Genomic DNA, 21394 nt, shown 5'->3' on the forward strand with positions numbered 1-21394 from the left:
AAAGCCAGCCTGCCGCAGATCAGCAGCTTGGTGAACCGGCAACGGCAGATCATCGATTGCTTGTGTAAATTCTTGCACACCCTACATACACACCTGGTCAAGGCAGCTAGCATGACAGCTCAGCAGCGAGCAACATGTAGCAACTCTAGCGACAAACATTGATTGCACTTGGCTTGTAAAATCCCTTCCCACCTCACAGAGCACCTACACTTTGTAGAATCCCTTTCCCCCTCACAGAGCATCTACACCAGGGGTCGGCAAATAGTGGCCCGCGGGCCAATTTTGGCCCGCCATTGATTCTATCTGGCCCGCGAGATGACGTTAATTTGCTGTTGAATGAATTTTTTTTTAACCCCATGTTTTTAAAAAGAAAAAAAGGCCTACAGCAATCCCATCAATTTCAAAACATTTATTGAGGTATAGATGATAGTCCTACTAAAGTGACAAAACAGGTGGAACATCCTTGCAGTTATCCATGACGCACAGGTCGGAACGGTATTGGCACGCGAGTGCGCGTAATCTTGTGCAAAAAAAAAACAACAGTGTCCTGTCTCCCTCTTCCAGTGGGCAAGGTCAAAAATAGCCTATGTTTCGTTAAATTAATAGGCTTGGCATTAAGAAATGCAGGCAGGCTCAACACATACCTCTGCTTCCATTCTTCTTTGTAGGTCCTGCATTCTGAATCAATTTTTCTTTTCAAGGCTTTTGACAACGACATTTTGCATCGATAACTAGCATATAGCAATGTTCAGCTAATCATTTACACGTCATCCAAAAGAATAATATTTGTAGCCTACACATTAGTTACGGCAAGTTGCTAGGCAAGTCGCCTGTTTCATGAGAGACGACAGGAGATGCAGCAGGCGGCATAAAAACAGCGCACATAAGCAAATAAACGTTTTTAATGGAATTAAATTACATGCATTTTAAAAGTTAGATGATGTTTATTTTAATATAATATAATAATTAATAATTTAAATAGTAGGCCTATAACCCCCCCCCCCCCCCATTACAAAAGCTATGGCCCGCGATGCCATTGTCTGAAAAAAAATTGGCCCGGGTCCAAACGTAATTGCCGACCCCTGATCTACACTTTGTAAAACCATCCTGAAGAGTCGACCCTTAGGCTATTTCTTCCCATGTCAAAATGGCCAAGGAGTTACTGTGTCAAATACACCTCTTGATTCCCTTAGTATGTAATAATAATTAAATAAACAAACCTGTATGATTGATGTACTGTCCTGGTGAGCACGTTGTGTGTTCCACAGCTCCTCTGCAGCCATCTTGGATTGGGTCAGTGCAGTAGTGACCTTCCAGAGGCTCACAGAGTGTGTCTGAGGTGGAGCTGCATGCCCTCTTCACTCTTAAACCTGCAGCTGTTAATAACATTGTATGACGTAGTTACTCTTAGACCTGGAGATCGGTAGGTTGGGGTTAACGCACTAAGAAAGCAACAATTTATCAAACTTGTGTTTGAAGTGTGTGCACTTCATTATAATACGAAAGACAGAAACAAATAAAAAAAATCTTAGGCTTACTTTGGTCACAAATGCTACATGATCTACAGGAACTAAGTCCATTTGGTTCAGCAGTGAAAGTAGACTGAGGACATGGCACACAGGTCGTGCTTCTATATTCAGCGCAGTGTATGTGTACATAGTACCCTAAGACAGTATCAGAATGTTGTGCATCACTATTACATTCAAAAGGTGGCCCGAGGCTCTTCCTGTACAGTATGTTATGGTTAAAAATAAGCCCACAGTGTGAACAAAACAAAGCACAGCTTACCAGGGCCACACATAGGACAGCACTCTTCTCCTATGAGGTACTCAGCCCGACCACAGACGGAGAAGACAAGGTCACAGAGGTCGACAGTCATCAACAAAATGAAAATTAACTGCAACCTTTTCATTTTGTCATCTTCTATTTGGTGTGACTGAATTAAGGAGGCTATCCAAAAACCCATGTCCTTCTGTTTAACTGATGCTTCTGGTAGAAGTAGAACATTCAGAGAACACATGTGAGTTTGCCCAGAATAGAGAAGTCCTTTTACCTGACAATTTGCACTGTACCTTATTTCAATGTATTTTTTGAAAATGTTCCACACATTTCTTTTTAACAGCAGTCTTTGGCTTTGCAAGTGTCTGCCGTTTGTACAGTACCATCTAATCTCACAGCACTTCAAACATGTCACTGGCGTCTAGTAGCATTGCGTTCTTTTTTTAATTTTTTTTAAATTTCGGTTACTGTATTACTAGAGGTGGCCAGTGGCCAAAGTGATGGGAGGATTTCCATTTAAGATGCATGAAAGTGCACTTGCTGTCATTATCTATTCTTGTGTGTTTAAAACATGCTCAATTAACATTATTTACACATTTTAGACCACTTAGACAGGTCACTGTTAACTTGTTAAGGCCAACATAACATTTCTTCCATCAGGGACCATGTTGGAAAAAAGTGTTTATTGCTTTTACATGCTATCCCTTGGATCCTTTTGCCTTTCTATATCCATAAATAAACCAAACCAAACGTCGGCTGTGACAACAAAATCATGCCTTCGGCAGCTGTCAGACCCCTGACTACACCCCCCCCCCACCACCCACCCCATCACTGTAAAGCACAGCTGACAACATTCCAAGCATTCCTGTGGTTGGCATAGGGCAAATTGACTGAAAGGTTCAATCCCCCAAAGTAGAAATGCCCACTATTCCACTATTGACAAACATCAGACTGGCAGCGCTAGCATAGGTTAAAGGGACACCAGGCAAGCCTGATGCTTTTTCTCTACGAAAGTCCACCTCGCTCGGTCTGAAGCTCTTTTCCTATTCTTTGCATCTTCCGTCAAGGGTTTTCGCTGCTTCTTCGCCGGCTCTGCCATTATACACACGTTTGCAACAATCGTTAGCGTTTCGTTAGCCTGTCTCTGTGCTGTGGATGCAGGATGTAAACTGATCCTGCTTCGGTCGGCGGGTATGATACACTGAACTTGCAAGCGGGATATTCTTCCTACAGGCAGTAGGGGCAGGCGAGAGAGTCTTCATTCGCCCTGTAACCATATACCGACTTACGAAGATGAGTAATTAACACGAAAACATTGCCTGGTGTCCCTTTAATAGCGAAGCCTAAATGGTTTGAGTAAGATTTTGGATGGTGAAAAAGTGTATTATCCGCACAACTGGCACGGCCACTACAGGCCTAATGTCACCGCGTGTCCAGAGAGGAGATGGAGTACGCCTACCATCACCGGCCTTGTAGATGCTGAACCTCCGAGTGACATTGGTGCCTCCCGAAATGTCGAAGGACAGTCCTGGTACCAGTCCCAATCATAAACGTCAGAGGACTGAGGGGAAATCGAGTTCATCATCGGTGAGGACTTTCAGAGAAAGAATGGCTGACAACATTCAGTTGGCTGAAATCTGACAACGGGAGAGCCTTTTGTGAAGTGTGTCAGACATGCAAGGAACGGAAACTGTTGACATTAAACACTAAGAGGGAGGGAGCCTTCCTTTTAGATGGATATAATGACTTCAGGAAAGGGCCAGAGAAATTCCAAGCTCATTTTTGTGCGTGGGTCAAATGTTCTCCAGTCCGATCAGAAAAAAATGGACATCTCTACGCTGCAAATGTTGGCGCGACAGGGCATAGCAATCAGAGGCCATGATGATTTTAACTCGAACTTCATGCTGTTATAGACTTTAGATCATTGGATAACAAGGCTCTCACAGGTTGGCTTCAATGAGAAAAGAAATACAACTACTTGTTACATGAAGTTCAGAATGACATCATCAAGATGCTGGCTTTTGATGTTTTGAGGGTGATAATTGTGGACATCAAAGGCGCGAAATTGTTCACTGTGATAGTGGATGAGACCTCTGATGTCAAGCAACAGGAGCAAATTAATGTGTGTCTTAGGTACAGTTTTCTGTGTTGAATGATGTACTAACTAGAATGGTCTTGTCCTGGTCTGACTGCAGAGGGGCCGTAAATATGCATGTCCTGCAGGTCTGGCTTACAATCGCGCGTCAAAGACATTCAAGCAGAGGCAATGTATATGCACTGGCATGGTTTGATTATTTCCGCAGGCCTGCAGGTGTGAACAGTTTACGTCCGCTTTGCCCCACCCACTGGACAATTCGAGTGGGCAGTGTGAAGTCTGTAATTGAGAACTACGAGAGCTTGGCAAGTTACTTGAATGATGTTGCGGAAAAATAAAATGGTGACACTAGTGGCAAAAGCATCTTTTCCAGAAGAAGTTCTTTTTACACTGCGGCTGTTGGTGGATGTTATGGCTCCCATGGAAGAGGTAAACTCAGCCATCCAGTCACCAAAGCTGTCACTCTCTGACATTAAAAGGAAAGTCGACATCCTTCTGTGCTTGATGTTAAAACGAACTCATTCTACCAAAGAGTTGTACAAGGCACACAGGGCATCTCCACTGTTGGTGACCCCAAGTTCCTTTAGTGAGTTCAGTTTATCGATACATGTGACCTAAGGAGCAATGTGCAGGGATGTAGCTTAACAAAAATGTAGCCTTTATGTATTTCATCGGTTTGTTCAAGTGTTCGCTGCTTATAAAGTAGCCAAGGCCTACTTAGTTTAATGTTTGTTTGTGAGGCTATTAGGGGTGTCACAATTCTCCAAATCCTCGATTCAATTTCATTTTTGGTTTGAAAGTCACGATTTGATTTGATTTTTTTAATATTACTATTAATGCATTCCTTATGTTTACTTATTTTTTGGTCTTTTCTTATTTTGTTTCGGGGGCTTTTTATTTTGAACCACTTTTTATTTTGTAACTGTTCCAACCGTGAGGTTGTAAACATATAGACGTGAACATAGTGAAACAACACAGAATGAGAATTACATTATTTCAGCACACTCCAAAGAGACCCAAGGTTAGTGTTAGTATATACTCTTTTGAAATTTGAAAGTTGGTAGAAATTAGTGTTCATGGAATATGCACTTATCAATGTGCATTTTATGCCTTAAAGTAATTTTGGACTGTAACTATCATCTTTTCACTTGCTAAGTTGAGTAAGTTAGTGTTTATGTGAATTTCAGAGAAGCAAGAGGGGCTTCAATTTCAGTCGGTTGATGTTTTTTTTAGGCTGCAGCCTAAAGTTAGAAGAGTGTTGACGCCGCAGTTTAACGTGTGTGTGTGTTTTTTTTTTTGCTGATACATGCTGGACGTGGCATTGAGGGTGTGGCTACATCATCGATTCTACCTTTGAGTTCGAAGTTTGAGATAGAGATGTCATTTCGATCAGGTGACACCTACGGAGCCCTAGAGGTGTCATCGCAAAATGTTTTGCATGTTGAAAGAATGTGCGCTCGTTTTACTAAATTGTGCGCTCGTTTTACTAAATTGTGCTCTCATTTTACTCTATTGTACGCACAATTTACCATATTGTGCACTCGTTTTACTAAATCATACATTCGTTTTACTAAATTGTGTGCTCGGTTTACTAAATCGTGTGCACAATTTACTATATTGTGCTCTTGTTTTACTATAGTGTGCGCTCATTTTACTAAATTGAGCTCTCATTTTAAGCATAGTAAAACAAGGGCACAATTTATTAAAACAAGCGCACAATTTATAAAACGAGTGCACTATTTACTAAAACGAGCGCACAATTTACTAAAACTAGGGCATGATTTATTCAAACGAGAGCACAATTTAGTGAACATGGTTATAGAACATTGTGTGCACGATCTACTTAAACGTGGCCAAAATTTGTAAAACGTGCACTCAATATGGTCTTGACACATGTACTGTAAACATGAGCACGTTATAGTATATTCGAGATCTCGATCTACTAAAACACACCCACGAATAATTAAAACGTGGGCTTGAAGAAATTAAATTGTGTGCACAAAAACGTAGGCTTTAGTCAACAATCCAGGAGGTAGTGGAAACCGGTCATTACAACAGAGCCCGAGTGGCCTGTAGCCTAGTAGTTACATTTCCCCATTATGGGTCTCCATAGCTGGCAGTTGACACCGCAGGTGACCCTGCTACAAAGAGTAGAAGTCCGCTATAAACCATCCTGACCACCTAATGGGGAAAACTAAAAAGGCTTTAATTAACTGCCTACGGTTATCATCACATTAACAATATGAACTGTAATGTGACAGACAGCCTGATAGTAGGCCTAGTCCATGCCAATAGCCTGATAGTTATGCCTAACACGAAATTGCCACCACAGCACAGCGAGCGGTGAGAAAATGTCGGAAATTACTATGGTTATGGTTATGGATTTAGCAGACGCCTTTGTCCAAAGCGACATATAAATACAAAACAACATAATAATATTTAAAAATGAACAGGGAACAGATTAAAATCTAGGTCAAATATAGTAAGGAGAATAGTTGTAGTACACAATAATATCAATTCAATCAATAGCCTAATAAAAAGCAATGTAAAAAAGGGGAAAGGCAATAATAAAACAATAATGTCAATTCAATCAATAATATAAAAACAATAACATGCTAAGACTACATTAAGGAGAATATCAATAATAAACAATAATGTCAAATTAATTAACAGCCCAATTAAAATAAAACAACATTATATAAACCATAACACATAAGCGCTTAAACAACTAAGTATATGTTGAATAGGAATGTCTTTAGACCCCTCTTAAACGACCCAAAACTACCACAGGAACGGAGAGCACTGGGCAGTTCATTCCACCAACATGGAACCACTGAAGAAAAGAGTCTGGAATTAGACCCAGTTTTTATGACTGGTCGACACAACATACGCTCACCAGAAGACCGCAGTGGGCGGTTGGGGATGTAAGGCTTGATTATTGAATTAAAATAACTAGGAGCAGATCTAGTTAGTGTCCTATAGGCCAAAGTGAGAGATTTAAATTTAATTCTGGCTACTATAGGGAGCCAATGGAGAGTAATTAGGAGAGGAGTTACATGTGTCCTCTTTGGCTGATTGAAGACCAGGCGTGCTCCAGCATTTTGAATCAGCTGTAATGATCTTGTTACACAAGCGGGTAAGCCAGCTAATAGTGAATTACAATAGTCCAGCTTAGAGAAATACATATTTCGAGAGCTCAATTTAGGCCTCATTAGTTTCTGACAGACCTACTCGACCAGGGTTCGACCAAGGGAAAACAGGTTCTGGGAGGGTGTTTGGCTCGGGGTCATGGTGCAAAGGACCCTAGGGTGAAATTACTCCGAACCATCGCTTTAACAACAAATACATGTGTACTTTAAAAAACGTAATGTTACTATAGATCATATGCATCAATATAAGACCAAGTAAACCCAATAAAATATAAGTTCAAATGATTAAAATCACATAAATATATGCTATGGGTAAGGATTTTGGTTGATTTTGGCCTGTCCCACGCTATGTTTTTTCTTTTTCAACAGCACTTCTCAGTTGTAAAATGTTGGTAAAATGATACAATTTTCACAGTTTTATATTGTCTTAAGTGTAATCTCATTGTTAAGCAATGATTTTGACATAAATAGATATGTTTTCTTAGAAAATATAAGTAATTTGTCACAGTCCTGTTACTTTCACCAAAACCCCCTATAAAATAATGGTACAAACCAAAGATTCTAGAGCGGAGCTCTGTTCTAGAATCTTTGGTACAAACTAGAAGTGACATTTCGAGAAAGTGACATCATTTAGAAGAAACAGATTCTACAGTGTAAGAAAGGGTAACTTTCTCTCTTATTAAATGTCCTATTTTTCATATTTTATCAGGGTTGTGAGAGAGGGGCCAGCATACAACATCAGTCCTTACCATTTTTTAAAGTGTATATATAAACAATTATTTATCAATACTAATATTACCAATATCTAAAAGTAATAACCTTTCAGATTACATACCATGTGCCGGTAACACTCCATAATAAGGTGCCATAATAAATAGCAAACTAGTAATTACCTATCCCTTTGTTAATATTTATTTTTTTATTTATTTATTTATCATCATTAATTAAATATTAGTTGTTTGCATAAAATCTGTATGTTAATGTTTTAACAAATCTATTAACTAATATTGTATTAATATTTGTTAATAGTTAACTAAATATATTTTTGGCACTAATTAACAGTTATTTCTTATATCATTTAAATGTTAAATGTTTATTTACAAACTACATGCTAATATAAAAGTTAATCACATTATTATTGATCTAGCTTTTCTGATCAGCTTTGTGGAGAATTTATGGAATTTATGGTTTATGGCTTTATGGTCTTGTGGGGTGTATAAGGCACCCTACTGCCAGTGGTTGGTTGTGTGAGAGTTTGCACTCCTCTTCTTCCACTTCATCCTTATTGGATACCTTTGTGGTTGGCTGTCCTGTAATTGGTGACTCTCTGTCTAGTCTTTTAAAGTAGTGTACTCTTTGCCTTTTAAAGTACTATTTGGTTGCTGCTTGAAATTCAGGGGAGGAGGGGGTGTAACAGAGTTAGAAATGTAGTTTAGTGTTTGTATGTGATTTTCGCTAGCCTGGCGAGCCAGACCCACATTAAAATGTAGGGTCTGGGCACTCACCGTTCGCAGTGCTCAGTCCGAGGGACGGGATAATCAGTTGTTTTTCAAATTCCCTCTGCACGCAATAGGACGCAATAGGATATTTGTTTTCAAGTAGCATGGAATTCAAGCCAAACCGTTGCAACTCTGCCATCAATCATTATGTTAAGCCCACCAAACGACTCTATACACGATTTCAATGTCCTGATTAAGTTTCGATTTCTGGAGCTCACAAGCCAGCGGAGAGTTGCTAGACTAGCCTGCTGCCGCTAGGGGCGCGTCTAGATTTCTAGGCTAGATTTTCGCCGTAATTAAGCAGCTTTATTGAGATTGGTGTTTTAGAGCCCCCTTTGGAGAAACGCTATACTGCAGCTCTGCTGCGTTTTGTCCTTGTATGGTTGCCATAGCCTACAGAAGCGGTATGCTTTGCATTGGGTAGGTTGACTGTATAAAGCACTCCCCACTTTGTTTTAATTTTGTAACTGTAAAATGCTGTTTAAGTTGAAAACTTTGATATACCACCTGCATTATGTTACTTTACATGTATTGTTAAGATTTGGGTGCAATTCTAGCAACTTAGAAAACGTTTATTAATGTTTTCATTATGACCACGAGTTCATACACACTGAGTCTAACGTGACTAGCTGTAAACTCCGCTAGCAACTTTCCATGCATTCAGTGTAGTTAAGCAGTTTAGCTTAGTGTGCATGGAAAGTGCAATTCAGTCTAGCAGGAAATTAATGTACATTTAGTTTAGCATTATGTTTATGCATGTCTACGTCTGTGAGTGTTTAGTGAGTCTCAGAATATTAATAAACTGTCGTTCTGTGCACCTGAACATTCCATGTCTCCCTTGCTAGTAGGGCTGACAGTGATGGTATAGGAATGATGCCTAAAGGAATAAATGTGATGAGCCAGTTTTGGACTCAGTCCCTTCACTGTCTGACTAGTTATATCAGTGGTCTCCAACACGGTGCCCGCGGGCACCAGGTAGCCCGCGGGACGGCTACGAGGCGCCCCCAGCGCACCTTCTAAAAATAGCCAACAGGTCGCCTGCAGATCACGCTCTAAAAACACGCTCTATTGTGAAGTTTTCAATCGATATTTAAGTCTAGACCAGAACCATTTTAAGCATGTATGTAGCCATACATCTGTAACATTAAATTAATATTGGTGATATCTTACAAATTGTAGCTGCGTTAAATTTTAGCCTTTGGCTCCAAATCCGTTTCCCATTCAGTCTTTAAACAACAACAGAAGCGGAGCGCATACACGCTGCTCGCACGCATACAGTAAAGGGGGAAAAACTAGCTCGTCTGGTGTAGCCAATGGAAGCATATCTTTGCAAAAGTTCTGTGGCCATTCCATGTTCGTCAAATACGGTTCTTGCCTTATTGTTCAAGAACTGAAAAACAATTGCTTTAGCTCACAGGCCTTTTCTCCTCCGTAGGCTACTGCCGTATAATAGCGCTGAAAATGTTGTGGCATGCATGACTGAGCAGGACTGTGCATTACCTTTTTTGTCAGATCATGGAGAGATTTCAGGTGTGCAATAACTTTAAAAGGAGTTTTCATATGTTAGGGTGGTGTGGGCGATTACTATTGAAATGTTAAAACTGAATTGTCCACTGAAATCAGAACTTAAACAACCCCTGAATTCATAATGGTGGGTGGGTATAAATTGGGTACACATTGTAACCCAAATTATTTATTGCACAAAACGATTGTTTTTTTTTTTGTAAAAAAAAAAAAAAAATAGATTAGATTCCCCATGCAAACTTTGAAATGAACAAACTGAACAAAACTGTTGGTAGTGTTGCATAGGCCTACACAATATTGATAATTTAAAAGTACAAATCTCATAGGCCTATTATTTAGGAGGACTACCCTCGCAAAAAAGGGGTGACGCTATGTTTGTTTCAAATGAGTAGCCCTCCATATGATTTCGGGTCTTCAGGTAGCCCTCATTCCCAAAAAGGTTGGAGACCCCTGAGTTATATATTACTAATATATTAATAAAGCTTAACCAACTTTATTATAAGGGTCCCCCATACTAATAGTTATATATTACTAATATATTAATTAAGCTTAACCAACTTTATTATAAGGGGCTTCACTGTCTGACTAGTTATATATTACTAATATATTAATAAAGCTTAACCAACTTTATTATAAGGGTCCCCCATACTGATAGTTATATATTACTAATATATTAATTAAGCTTAACCAACTTTATTATAAGGGACCCCACACTTATAGCTATATACTACTAATATATTAATTAAGCTTAACCAACTTTATTATAAGGGTCCCGCATACTGATAGTTATACATTACTAATATATTAATTAAGCTTAGCCAACTTTATTATAAGGGACCCCACACTTATAGCTCAATACTTCTAATATATTAATTAAGCTTAACCAACTTTATTGCACGCGGTTCCGGCGCCGACAACAGTGGCAGCATGTCAAGGTAGCTCCGTGTTTTTTTCTTGAATTTCTAAGTATCTATCTATCTATCTATTGTAAGGGTCCTATGGAGAGTGGTTCATATTGGGATAGGCAGAAGCACAGTTTAATAACAATTAGTTAAATAATAATATGTCATTAACTTTTCTATTAACATATAGTTTGCAAATAAACATTTAACATTTAAATGATGTAAGAAATAACTGTTAATTAGTGCCAAAAAGATAGCCTGGCGGGCCATCCTATATCATTGAAATGTATAGTCTGGAATTGAATCATTCACCTGCTTAATCCAAGGGGCGGGCAGAGAATTGTCTTTCAAACTGCCTAGGCATGCAATAGGCCAGCGCTACGACCATATCCGTATCCGGTCGGCAAAACGGCAAATACATCCTTCTTCGAAAGGAATGACTTAAGTGCATTGTGTTGCTCTACTTTCAAAGAAAAGCACAAGTCCAACTCCTCCAAATTTGACGCCAACGCCGATTCAAACAACCGCTCTTCGTTCACCATAGCCACCTTCCTTGTTGTTCACCGTCGCAGGACTGTCGTTATCCTGTTAAGCCCGCCTTAAGACTCTCTAACAAAATAGAGCGCTGTGATTGGATGAGGTCCACGGCGTCACCCAGACAGCATTTACATCTGTGCCAGATCCGTTTTTTAATCGGCAGATTCGCGCAGCAGTCGCACTCACTATGCAGATCTGCACCAACTTTGCGCCAGACTTGTCTGTAGCTTCTGACTGTGACAGTCCATCCAGCGGGTGCGGCGCCTATCCGGGGCAGCTTCGCAGACCAGACGCGCCACAACTGAATTGAGTCCGCCCGGCGGGTGTGGGCCAGATCCTCAGGAGCTGCACAGACCTGACGCGCCACAACTAACGGAACACTTTTCCCCCACATAAACCTGCAACTGCAACTACGTTATGTGATTATGCAGAGTGGAAGACTACAGGCTGCACCGTCTTTGTGATTATTGGTAAGTACATTATACAAGTATCATTTTAAATGTAAACTGGTGTTGATGTCATTTTAGTCTGCTAAATATGTAGGCCTGTTCTGTATTAAACATGAAAGTTTACAAACTTAGTTTACTCTGAAATTCTGACAACCTGAAACGTGCCAGACAAGCTGGGTAGCAGCTAGTAGCTACAGTTAGCTTGTAGTCTAGGTTCTTTTAAACATGCATACACAACTATGTGAACATGAGCTTTAAGGCTAAATTGATGAGCTTTGCTTATTATTCACCAAAATCGCTTAATATCGTGTCCATTGTGTGTTAGCTGCAAATTCGTAGCCATTTGTCTGTAGCTAGCCTTGCTGCTAGTAGCACTGCAGGTAGCTTTAGATGGTCAGCGTTTTTTAAGCCTGTTTAAAATGGATTTAGAGTGGAAAAACTTGGCTGTAAAGCCTTTTATCGAAGGTCCACAAGAATTGTCGCTGTCCTCCAGTTTATCCGGTTTGGGATGCAATGCGTTGTTGACGTTACTGTTATAAAATAAATAATCTTTGGATGTTGAATCTAATATTTACTCTTTGTTTCTTTGCTTTGTGTGCTTTTTGTACGTCTCACAGGAGCAGTGAGGAAGAATCGCAGGTTGATGCCTAACTTTAACGTTAGTCCATTGGGCTAGTTTTTGCCCTGGTCCTGACATCCATCCGTGAACGGCGCTGCTATTCACCGTCTGCTCGAAAATATTTCTCAGGACAGCTACTAGCCTCTGCGAGAGATCTGCCGCTGCCGCGACCAAGGAACTGCTGCTGACCTGCGAGCTGCCATGATAGCAGCCTGCCCTGCAGTCTGGATTGAGTAGCCTAGCTAACGTCGAAGAACTCACGAAACAACAAACTGTCGCTGTCAAAGTCCACCGAGCTGCTGATCTGCAGGATCGCCCAACTGTTCTGTGCTTTCAGTGCTCCCCAGACTGCCAGTAATCTTCCTCCGACACAGCTGAGCGCCGTCGTCATCATCATCGGGACATCACCCGGTTAGATGCAACGGACTATGTTAACATGACATTTTCTTTCAGTGCGTTTAGCGGAGTTTGTTTATCAACATAAGCCTTATATTTCACATATTGGTTTCTGTTATGTTGTAGGCCTAGGCCTAAGCTTAGGCTAGCGGACACAGTGTTCTCTTTTGCCTTTTTAAAATAAAAAAACTTTTTTGAAAATTACAAATTGTGTGGGTCTTAATTGTCTGATAGCTTAAATATGAATCACAGACCAGGGCCAGATGAGCCCCAGATGTAGAATATGAGTCTGGGCCAGATCCGCACCAAATGCAATGGCAATATTAACTGTACTGGGCCAGTTCTGGCCCAGATCTGTCTCTGATCCGTAATTCCAACCTGTTCCGGTATTGGCCCGTTGGAAGAAATGACCCCGGGGCAGGTCCGTTTAGAGGATCTGCGCCAAATGCTAATGAAGATCTGGACCAAATCTGGCCCAAATATATTTTGCTGTCTGGGCAGCCAATCGAAATTCCTATGGTTCGATACTAGACGTACAGGCTGAGCAAATTAATTTGCTGCCGCTAGGGTGCGTCTAGATTTCTAGGCTACCAAAAAGACATTAAGTTAACTACATATTAATACAATATTAGTTAATAGATTTGCTAAAACATTAACATACAGATTTTATGCAAACAACTAATATTTAATTAATGATGAAAAAACTGTTAACTTGTGCCAAATAGATATGTTAGTAACAATTAACAAATATTAACAAAGGGTTAGGTAATTACTAGTTTGCTATTTATTATGGCACCTTATTATGGAGTGTTACCCATGTGCCTTCCTAACCTTGACCTGTTAGCTAGAAATGAGCAATTTAGCATGAAATCAGTCCTGTTACTATCCTACAATATTCTATGTAATAAGTGAATGGTAAAAAATAAATGCACAGCTTGAGATGACTCAACACAATTTCTTGTCATGTTAAGATGTGTTAATTAAATGGGCATTGAAAAAAATCAGTTTGAAACAATTATATTTTTCACATTTTTAAAGTTGAAAAGGCACCAATTTTGTGGAATGACAAATGAAGATGTTAGTTGCTCTGATGACTTGTAAGTTAAGGATAAAAGCGTCTGCTAAATGAAAAAGTGTGAATGTGGTGAGGATTATAAATACTGTACTCTGTACAGATTATTTTAACAGCCTGGAAAGATTTTAGTGGACTAGTCCAGCCTATCTCCACACAAGGAGGAAGGCTGTGGTTCTGTGTCTACTTTAATTTGAATTTGTGCATGTGGTCACATAGTCTCTGCATGTAGTCACGTATCTGTCTCTTTCACTAACTCACACACACAAACACAAATAGGAAGGCTGTGGTTATATGACTGCTTTCATTTTGTGCATACTGTCACATAGTATGTGTACTCACTAGCTGACAGCTAGTTTCATGTCTCTTCCTGTCAAGGGTTTTTAGCTTTGGGTTTTTAAATTTTTCTACCCTACAGTATAGTAAATGTCATGCCATGCCACCACACTTTTGTTCTGAGGTGTTGCTTTGTTCCCACTATACCCAAGTGTCCCTCATGGGCTAGTGCAAGCGTGCATGCTCGTAGAACCTGTAAGAATATATCCTATTGTGCATAGCTAATTTGCGATGATTGCATACTATACAGTTTGCACTTCTCAAAATGTCCGGTGACTATGGCTTTGTGTACCTCACATAGTTTTGGATCATGATAATGGATCAGCAATGTTGTTCTTCCCTGCAATGTGAACTACTCTAAAGTCAGATTAGATGGCTGTAGCCTAAGAACCCACCGCTCTATCCGTGCAAATGGCTTGGAGCGGGGACTATAGATCCCAGTGGTTTATGGTCTGTGACCAGGTCAAACTGTCTCCCATAGAGGCATGGATGCATGGTATGGATGTCTCTCACAGGCCCAAACTAGATCTAGTACCCAGTGGCGATTCTAGACATTTTCAACAAGGGTGGCCCTAGTGGGGCATTGATTAATTCAAGGGTGGCATGAGGCAAAACATCCAGATAAACAGAAACAGGCTCAAGATGTTAAATTAGCACAAATACATTAGGAAAACCATGCACCAAACACCATACTCATCAATTGAAGGGCAAAGACCATACTCTCACATAAAATGTATTTGTATTTGAATAAAATGCAGATACAAATAAACAAATATATTAAATCTAAGTTGTCTATCAATGGCTTATGCTGTGCTAAAACAAATTCGATCATGGGGACATTGAAATATATTCTATTCTATTATATGGCTATCTATGGCCATCTATTTTTGTAGCTGTTAAAATAATTTGACCTGCGTTTTTGTCTGAGCTGGCAAAGAGCTATAACAAAGTCATCCAAAGTCAACAAACACCTCTCAACAAAATGCTTAAAATACTTTTGTATGGACGTCCGGTAATGGCTGCCTCGAGCATGGCTGCGTGAAGAGTAAGCTCCCCAAGCCAATATTTGAATTTCCGCCTAAACTCGAAAAAATTGAACATAGAATAAGACCAAAGTCATTATAAGAGCGGATAATGAGTGGAACCTCAAAAACAAAACCTAAGAAGAACATGGATAAGCAAAGTAAGGACTCTAATCAACCCAGATCAGACTCCACCGTTAGCCGACGATAGCAACCAGGATTCAATCATATCACGGTCAGGTTTGGAAGGTATTAGCAAACAGATTCAGAACATGCAAAACGACTTGAAAGCTGACTTGAAAACGTTTAAAGAAGACATAACGAGTCATATGAGATGTGAACTATCAGGGTTTAAGGAAGATATTGATCAGAAATTGGCGATAGTCACTAAAGACATACAAGAACAGAACGAAAAGATAGATGCCACCCTGACGCGTACAGAAGAAGTAGAGGCATGGAGCTCAGAGGCGAACAGTGTGCTACAGGAGATATTGCGAGAACAGAGCTGGATGAAGGATAAGTTAGATGACTTGGAATCGAGGTCTAGACGGAATAATCTACGGATATATGGCATCCCAGAGGACACAGAGAAAGGCCCGGTTCTGCCGTTTGTGGGAGAGTGGCTCCGCACTGAATTGTCAGACAAAGACCTCCAGATCCAACGAGCCTACAGAGCACTTGCTGCGAAACCGAAAGCGGGTGGTCCTCCACGGTCAGTAGTTGTCAATTTTCACCAATACACAGATAAAGAACTAGTCCTGACCAAAGCATGGGAGAAGAAAAACATTAAAATAGGAGACAGCCGCATCTATTTTGATCACGACTACAGTACGGGGGTGTTGCAAAAACGCAAAGCATACGCAGCTGTGAAGGCGGCTCTGAAAAACCAAGGTATTCGCTTCCAGACACCGTTTACAAAAATGCGCGTTCACTGGGCCAACGGGACAAAGACATACAACACTGCAGAAGAGGCTGTCAATGAATTGCGAAGGAGAGGGATGGAAGTGGAAAGCCCAGCATGTCAGGGAGGTTCTTCCTTAATCGAAAAGCTCCAGTCTTCTAAAATAGCAGCTTGGAATTGTGTCGGAAGAGATGGAATTTTGGCGACAGGCAGACGGGCCAAACAGAAGTTGCAGGAGTTCCAACGTGGCTCCAACGAGAGGTGTCAAGAAGACCCGACTGAATGAGGACTGTTTTGGTTGGTAGGAGTTCAGAAAATCGCCGAGATCAGAGTAGAATCACTTATAATGACTGAACATTAGGTAAATGATAAAGGACGTTGAGAAAATGATGTTGAGATAATGTTGAGGGTTAATTTTTCAACTTTTCAGACTGTTGGCTAAAGGGGTAGGCTAGTCTATGCTACAACCATAACTAGTATGAGTAGAACAGTCCTATATGGTTGGACTCTCACTACTAGGTGGGGGCCCTTTCTCTATGAAAGGCCATCTCCCCCAAAACGAAAGGGATGTCAATGCATAATGAGAGATGTTGACATTTCTAGGTGGAAGTCAACTTTAATCTTTTCAAATGAGTCATTTTTTGTTTCTTTAATATTTCTTTGTTCCATATTAATGTTTGTTCAAATGTTGGCCTGAGGGGAAGTGAAGTTTATATTAGGGAAAACACTGTAAAGGATTATGTCATGTGAAGAAATTAAGGTTATGTCTTTAAATGTTAATGGCTTGGGAAACCCAGTTAAGAGAGCTAAAATGATTAACAAAGTGAAAAAGGAGAAAGCTCAGATTTGCTTTTTGCAAGAAACCCACCTGTCACAAACAGAACATGAGAAATTGAAAAGGTTAGGATTCAGGAAAACATATTATAGTTCACACACAAATACACGCCAAAGAGGGGTAGCAATTCTAATCTCAAATTCAACTAACTTTGAGTGCCAAAAAGAAATAAAAGACAAAGCGGGTCGGTATATTATAGTCAAAGGGACAATTGATCAGTACATGTTCACACTGGTAAATGTTTATGCACCACCAGAGAGTAAACAAAATTATATTAAATTCCTTTTTGATACTATTGCAGAACAAATAGAAGGCATTTGCATATGTGGGGGAGATTTTAATATTGTGCTGGATCATAATCTTGATACAATTAGTAAGAAAAGAAGTAAGATATGTATGTCAAAATTGATAAACAATGCATGTGAGGAAATGGGCTTATTTGATGTATGGAGGGATTTCCACCCACTAGAAAGAGACTATAGCCATTATTCAGCAACACATTCAGTCTACTCCAGAATAGACTATTTATGCAAAAAGAAGATAGAGATAGAGTGAAAGAATGTCAAATAGGCGTGACTGATATATCAGATCACAGTGCTCTATATCTAACTATTAACTTAAAAGGCAGAAAGATAAATACTTTGTGGAGATTGAATGTAGGTGTATTAAATAACGAACTAATAACAGAACAAATCAAATTAGAGATTCAAAACTATCTACAAGAAAACGACAATGGTGAAACGAAACCAATAATATTATGGGATGCCTTAAAGGCTGTCATGCGTGGCAAATTAATAGCCATTACTAGTGGCCTTAAAAAAGCAAAATTGACACAACATCAGTCTCTTCTAGCAGAATTAAAGACAACAGAACACAAACACAAAGAAAAGCCAGACGACAAAACACAGCAACAAATGAAAGAGACACGACATAAAATAAACCAACTGCTGCAACAAGAAGTAGAGATCAAAGCCAGATACCTCAAACAAACATATTATGAACTAGGCCCAAAGGCTGCCAAACTTTTGGCAAGGAAATTACGCAAGCAGCAAGCGGAAAGAGCTGTCCATTAAATACAAGATCCAAAATCGAACCAATTTACATATGACCCAAAGGAAATTGAAAATGTATTCAGAAATTACTATGAGGAACTCTATACACAAACCTCTGTCATAGATAGAGGAGAGACTAAATCTTTTCTTGACTTGCTGGATCTGCCCTCAATAGGCAACATACAAAATAAACATATAACATCACCAATAACTGCAGAGATCCAGAAAGCTATAGGAAAATTAAAAACATCTAAGGCACCAGGCAGTGATGGATTTCCACCTGAGTGGTATAAAAAAACTCAACCAAGAGTTGACTCCACTTCTTCTCACTACCTTCAACTGGATTATGGAAAAAAACTGTATCCCTCCATCATGGAAGGAAGCGATCATCACAGTGCTCCCCAAACCACAAAAAAATAAGGAATTTTTAGGAAGGAATAAGGAATCAATTTTAAATGTTGACTATAAGATTTATACTTCAATTATAGCTAGTAGATTACAGACGATTATACCGGATATTATAGATGAGGACCAAACAGGTTTTGTTAGAGGACGTCAAACCCAAGATAATATTAGAAGAACGCTGCTTATTATAAATAGAATTCAAAAAAGTAAGTCACCAACAGCATTGATTAGTCTTGACGCTGAAAAAGCATTTGACATGGTTAATTGGGAATATTTATATATGACATTGGAGAAATTTGGTTTTAAAAAGAAAACTATACAGTGTATTAAATCTATTTACAATGAACCTACAGCAAGAGTAAAAGTAAATGGTTCTCTGTCTGACAAATTCATATTAGAGAGAGGAACTAGACAAGGATGCTGCTTAAGTCCCATCTTATTTGCCATATATATTGAACCTTTGGCCCAAATGATCAGACAAGATTCTCTTTTAAATGGAGTAGACATGAACAACAAAAAACATATAATAAGCCTTTTTGTAGATGACGTGATGATCTACTTGAATGATCCAGTGAAATCTTTTGATAGATTAATGCAGACCCTGGCAAAATACAGTCAATACTCTGGATATAAACTAAACATATCAAAGACTCAGACAATCATGTTCCATGCGGTACCGACGCAGGGGTTGACAGAGTACAAACTAAAATGGGAAGCAAAATCTCTTAAATATTTGGGAGTAAACATAACCAAAAATCTTTCTGAATTATATAGCAGTAATTATGAAGAAGTGGATAATATGATAAGAACAGATATTGAAAGATGGTCTACCTATCCCATGGATTTTACAGACAGGATAAATGCAGTTAAGATGAATATACAACCTTATAAGGCTCTTGTATTTATTCCAGTCGCTCCCAGTAGAGGTGCCTCCAGCACAGTTCACAAAATGGGACAAATTAATATCAAGATTTATATGGGAGGGTAAAAGACCTAGAGTGTGATTTACTACTCTCCAACTACCTAAAGATAAAGGAGGCATGGCACTCCCAAGTTTGAGGGAATACTACTATGCAGCACAAATTCGTCCGCTTCTGTATTGGTGTAGTAATGACACTGTAACCCGCTGGAAAGATATAGAAATGAATACCTGTTCCTACCCGATCCAAACATACATTGGCGAAAGGGAGACTCCTTTAAAGATCAAGGATCAGGTTGACCCAGTAACATCTTTTACGCTAGACACATGGCATTCTGTAGTTAAACAGCTGAGGATGGGGAGGGAGCTCAGTCTTCTAAGATGGATTGCATTTGACGGAGAATTCAAACCAGGGAAAATCGACACTACACACAGAAATTGGGTAGCTGCAGGCATAACTGCTATATGTACAATTATCAAGGAAGGAGAAATTAGGAGTTTCCAAGAAATAAAAGATACTTTTAGTTTAAGAAACACAGATTTATTCAGATATTTACAGATGAGGGACTACTATGAAAAAAAATGAAAAAGAAGGAGGGAGAGGTGCATCCCCTCATCACAGTGTTTGTGATGTCTTACTATAGAGAAATCCCTAGAGCAGTTTCAATCGTTTATGCTCTTACTATAGAGAAATCCCTAGAGCAATTTCAATCCTTTATGCTTGTTTAATGGAATCCAAACAATATTCAACACTATATATAAAGACCAAATGGGAAAAAGAGCTAGGGGAGGAAATCCAAGTCGATACCTGGTATGACATGTGGAGATGTCAACAGACCACCACGCAATCTCAAAGGTGGAGAGAGTTTGCTTGGAAGAACCAGATCCGCTACTTTATCACCCCTTTAATTAAAAGTAAACAACTATCAACGCAACAAACATGCTGGAGACAATGTGGCGATATGGCACCAAACCATACACACATTTTTTGGAGCTGTAAGAATATAGAGCCTTTTTGGAGAGTGGTACATGTCGCTTTAAGTGAGATCTTGGGTTATGCAATTCCATTTACATGTAAGGTCCTATACCTAGGAGATTTGGAAGAATATGTATCCAAAGATGACCAATATCTAGTAAAGATTTTGCTTACAGCGAGTAAGAAGGCTATCACTAAGAACTGGCTGAAAGCAAACATACCAAATCGTAAACAGTGGTGTACTATCATTGAGGAAATCCAGGGGATGGAAATGTTAACATACAAATTAAAAATGAAAGAAGAATCATATGAAAAGAACTGGGGAAAGTGGTTACAAAATGAATTGAAGGTAGACATAAGAAGTTAAAACAAAAATGTAGAGTATGAATGTCCCCTCCTGTTTTAGACCCCCTTATATTTGTTTTATTTTTATTTTTTTTGTGTCTGTTTATTTGTTTTTTGTTCTTTCTCTATGTATGTATTTGTTGTTACCAATAAAAAATAAAGTAAAAAAAAAAAATACTTTTGTATGAAACATGAATGAAATAAACACCAATTAAAGACTAACCTTAATATAATCATAATGTTACATTTATAATGCTACAGACCCCAAGGCTCAATCCCATTTGTCATTCTTCTCCTTCCCCTAGCCTACCCCTTGTCCCTCGAAACAGAGTGGCAATACATAAGGGTGAGAATATTACCCTTGGATATAGGAAACCACTAGCCTATATATAGGGGACAGCTGGGACGATCAAAACACTTTTTAATTAAACGTTATTTACAAAGAGACCACACCAAAAGTTAATATTTTGTCACTAACAATAACATCTGTCTTTTGTCAAATACAGTTGCACTTTCAGCTCTGAACAAAACCGTTCAGGATATATTTAAGCAAAAGTGGAATGTGCGCAATGTTTCATTTAT

The 21394-nt window shown here is 39.3% G+C and overlaps 1 protein-coding gene across 1 annotated transcript in view; it reads right to left on the reverse strand.

The window, feature by feature from the left end:
• The window catches only part of LOC143114684 (tumor necrosis factor receptor superfamily member 14-like), a 13494-nt gene extending 6952 nt beyond the window's left edge, over positions 1-6542 (reverse strand). The window contains exons 1-3 of the mRNA XM_076276405.1: positions 1789-6542; positions 1539-1664; positions 1221-1376 (exon numbers count right to left, since the gene is read on the reverse strand). Of these exons, the coding sequence (XP_076132520.1) occupies positions 1221-1376; positions 1539-1664; positions 1789-2020 (514 nt within the window). The 5' untranslated portion in view covers positions 2021-6542. The remainder of the gene's footprint in view (positions 1-1220; positions 1377-1538; positions 1665-1788) is intronic.
• Positions 6543-21394: the final 14852 nt, after the last annotated feature.

The sequence above is a fragment of the Alosa pseudoharengus genome, unplaced genomic scaffold, assembly GCF_046254945.1.
Source record: "Alosa pseudoharengus isolate Yale_2024_CS ecotype anadromous, Long Island Sound unplaced genomic scaffold, YU_APseudo_1.1 YU_APseudo_1.1_scf_9, whole genome shotgun sequence".
Classification (NCBI taxonomy): domain Eukaryota; kingdom Metazoa; phylum Chordata; class Actinopteri; order Clupeiformes; family Clupeidae; genus Alosa; species Alosa pseudoharengus.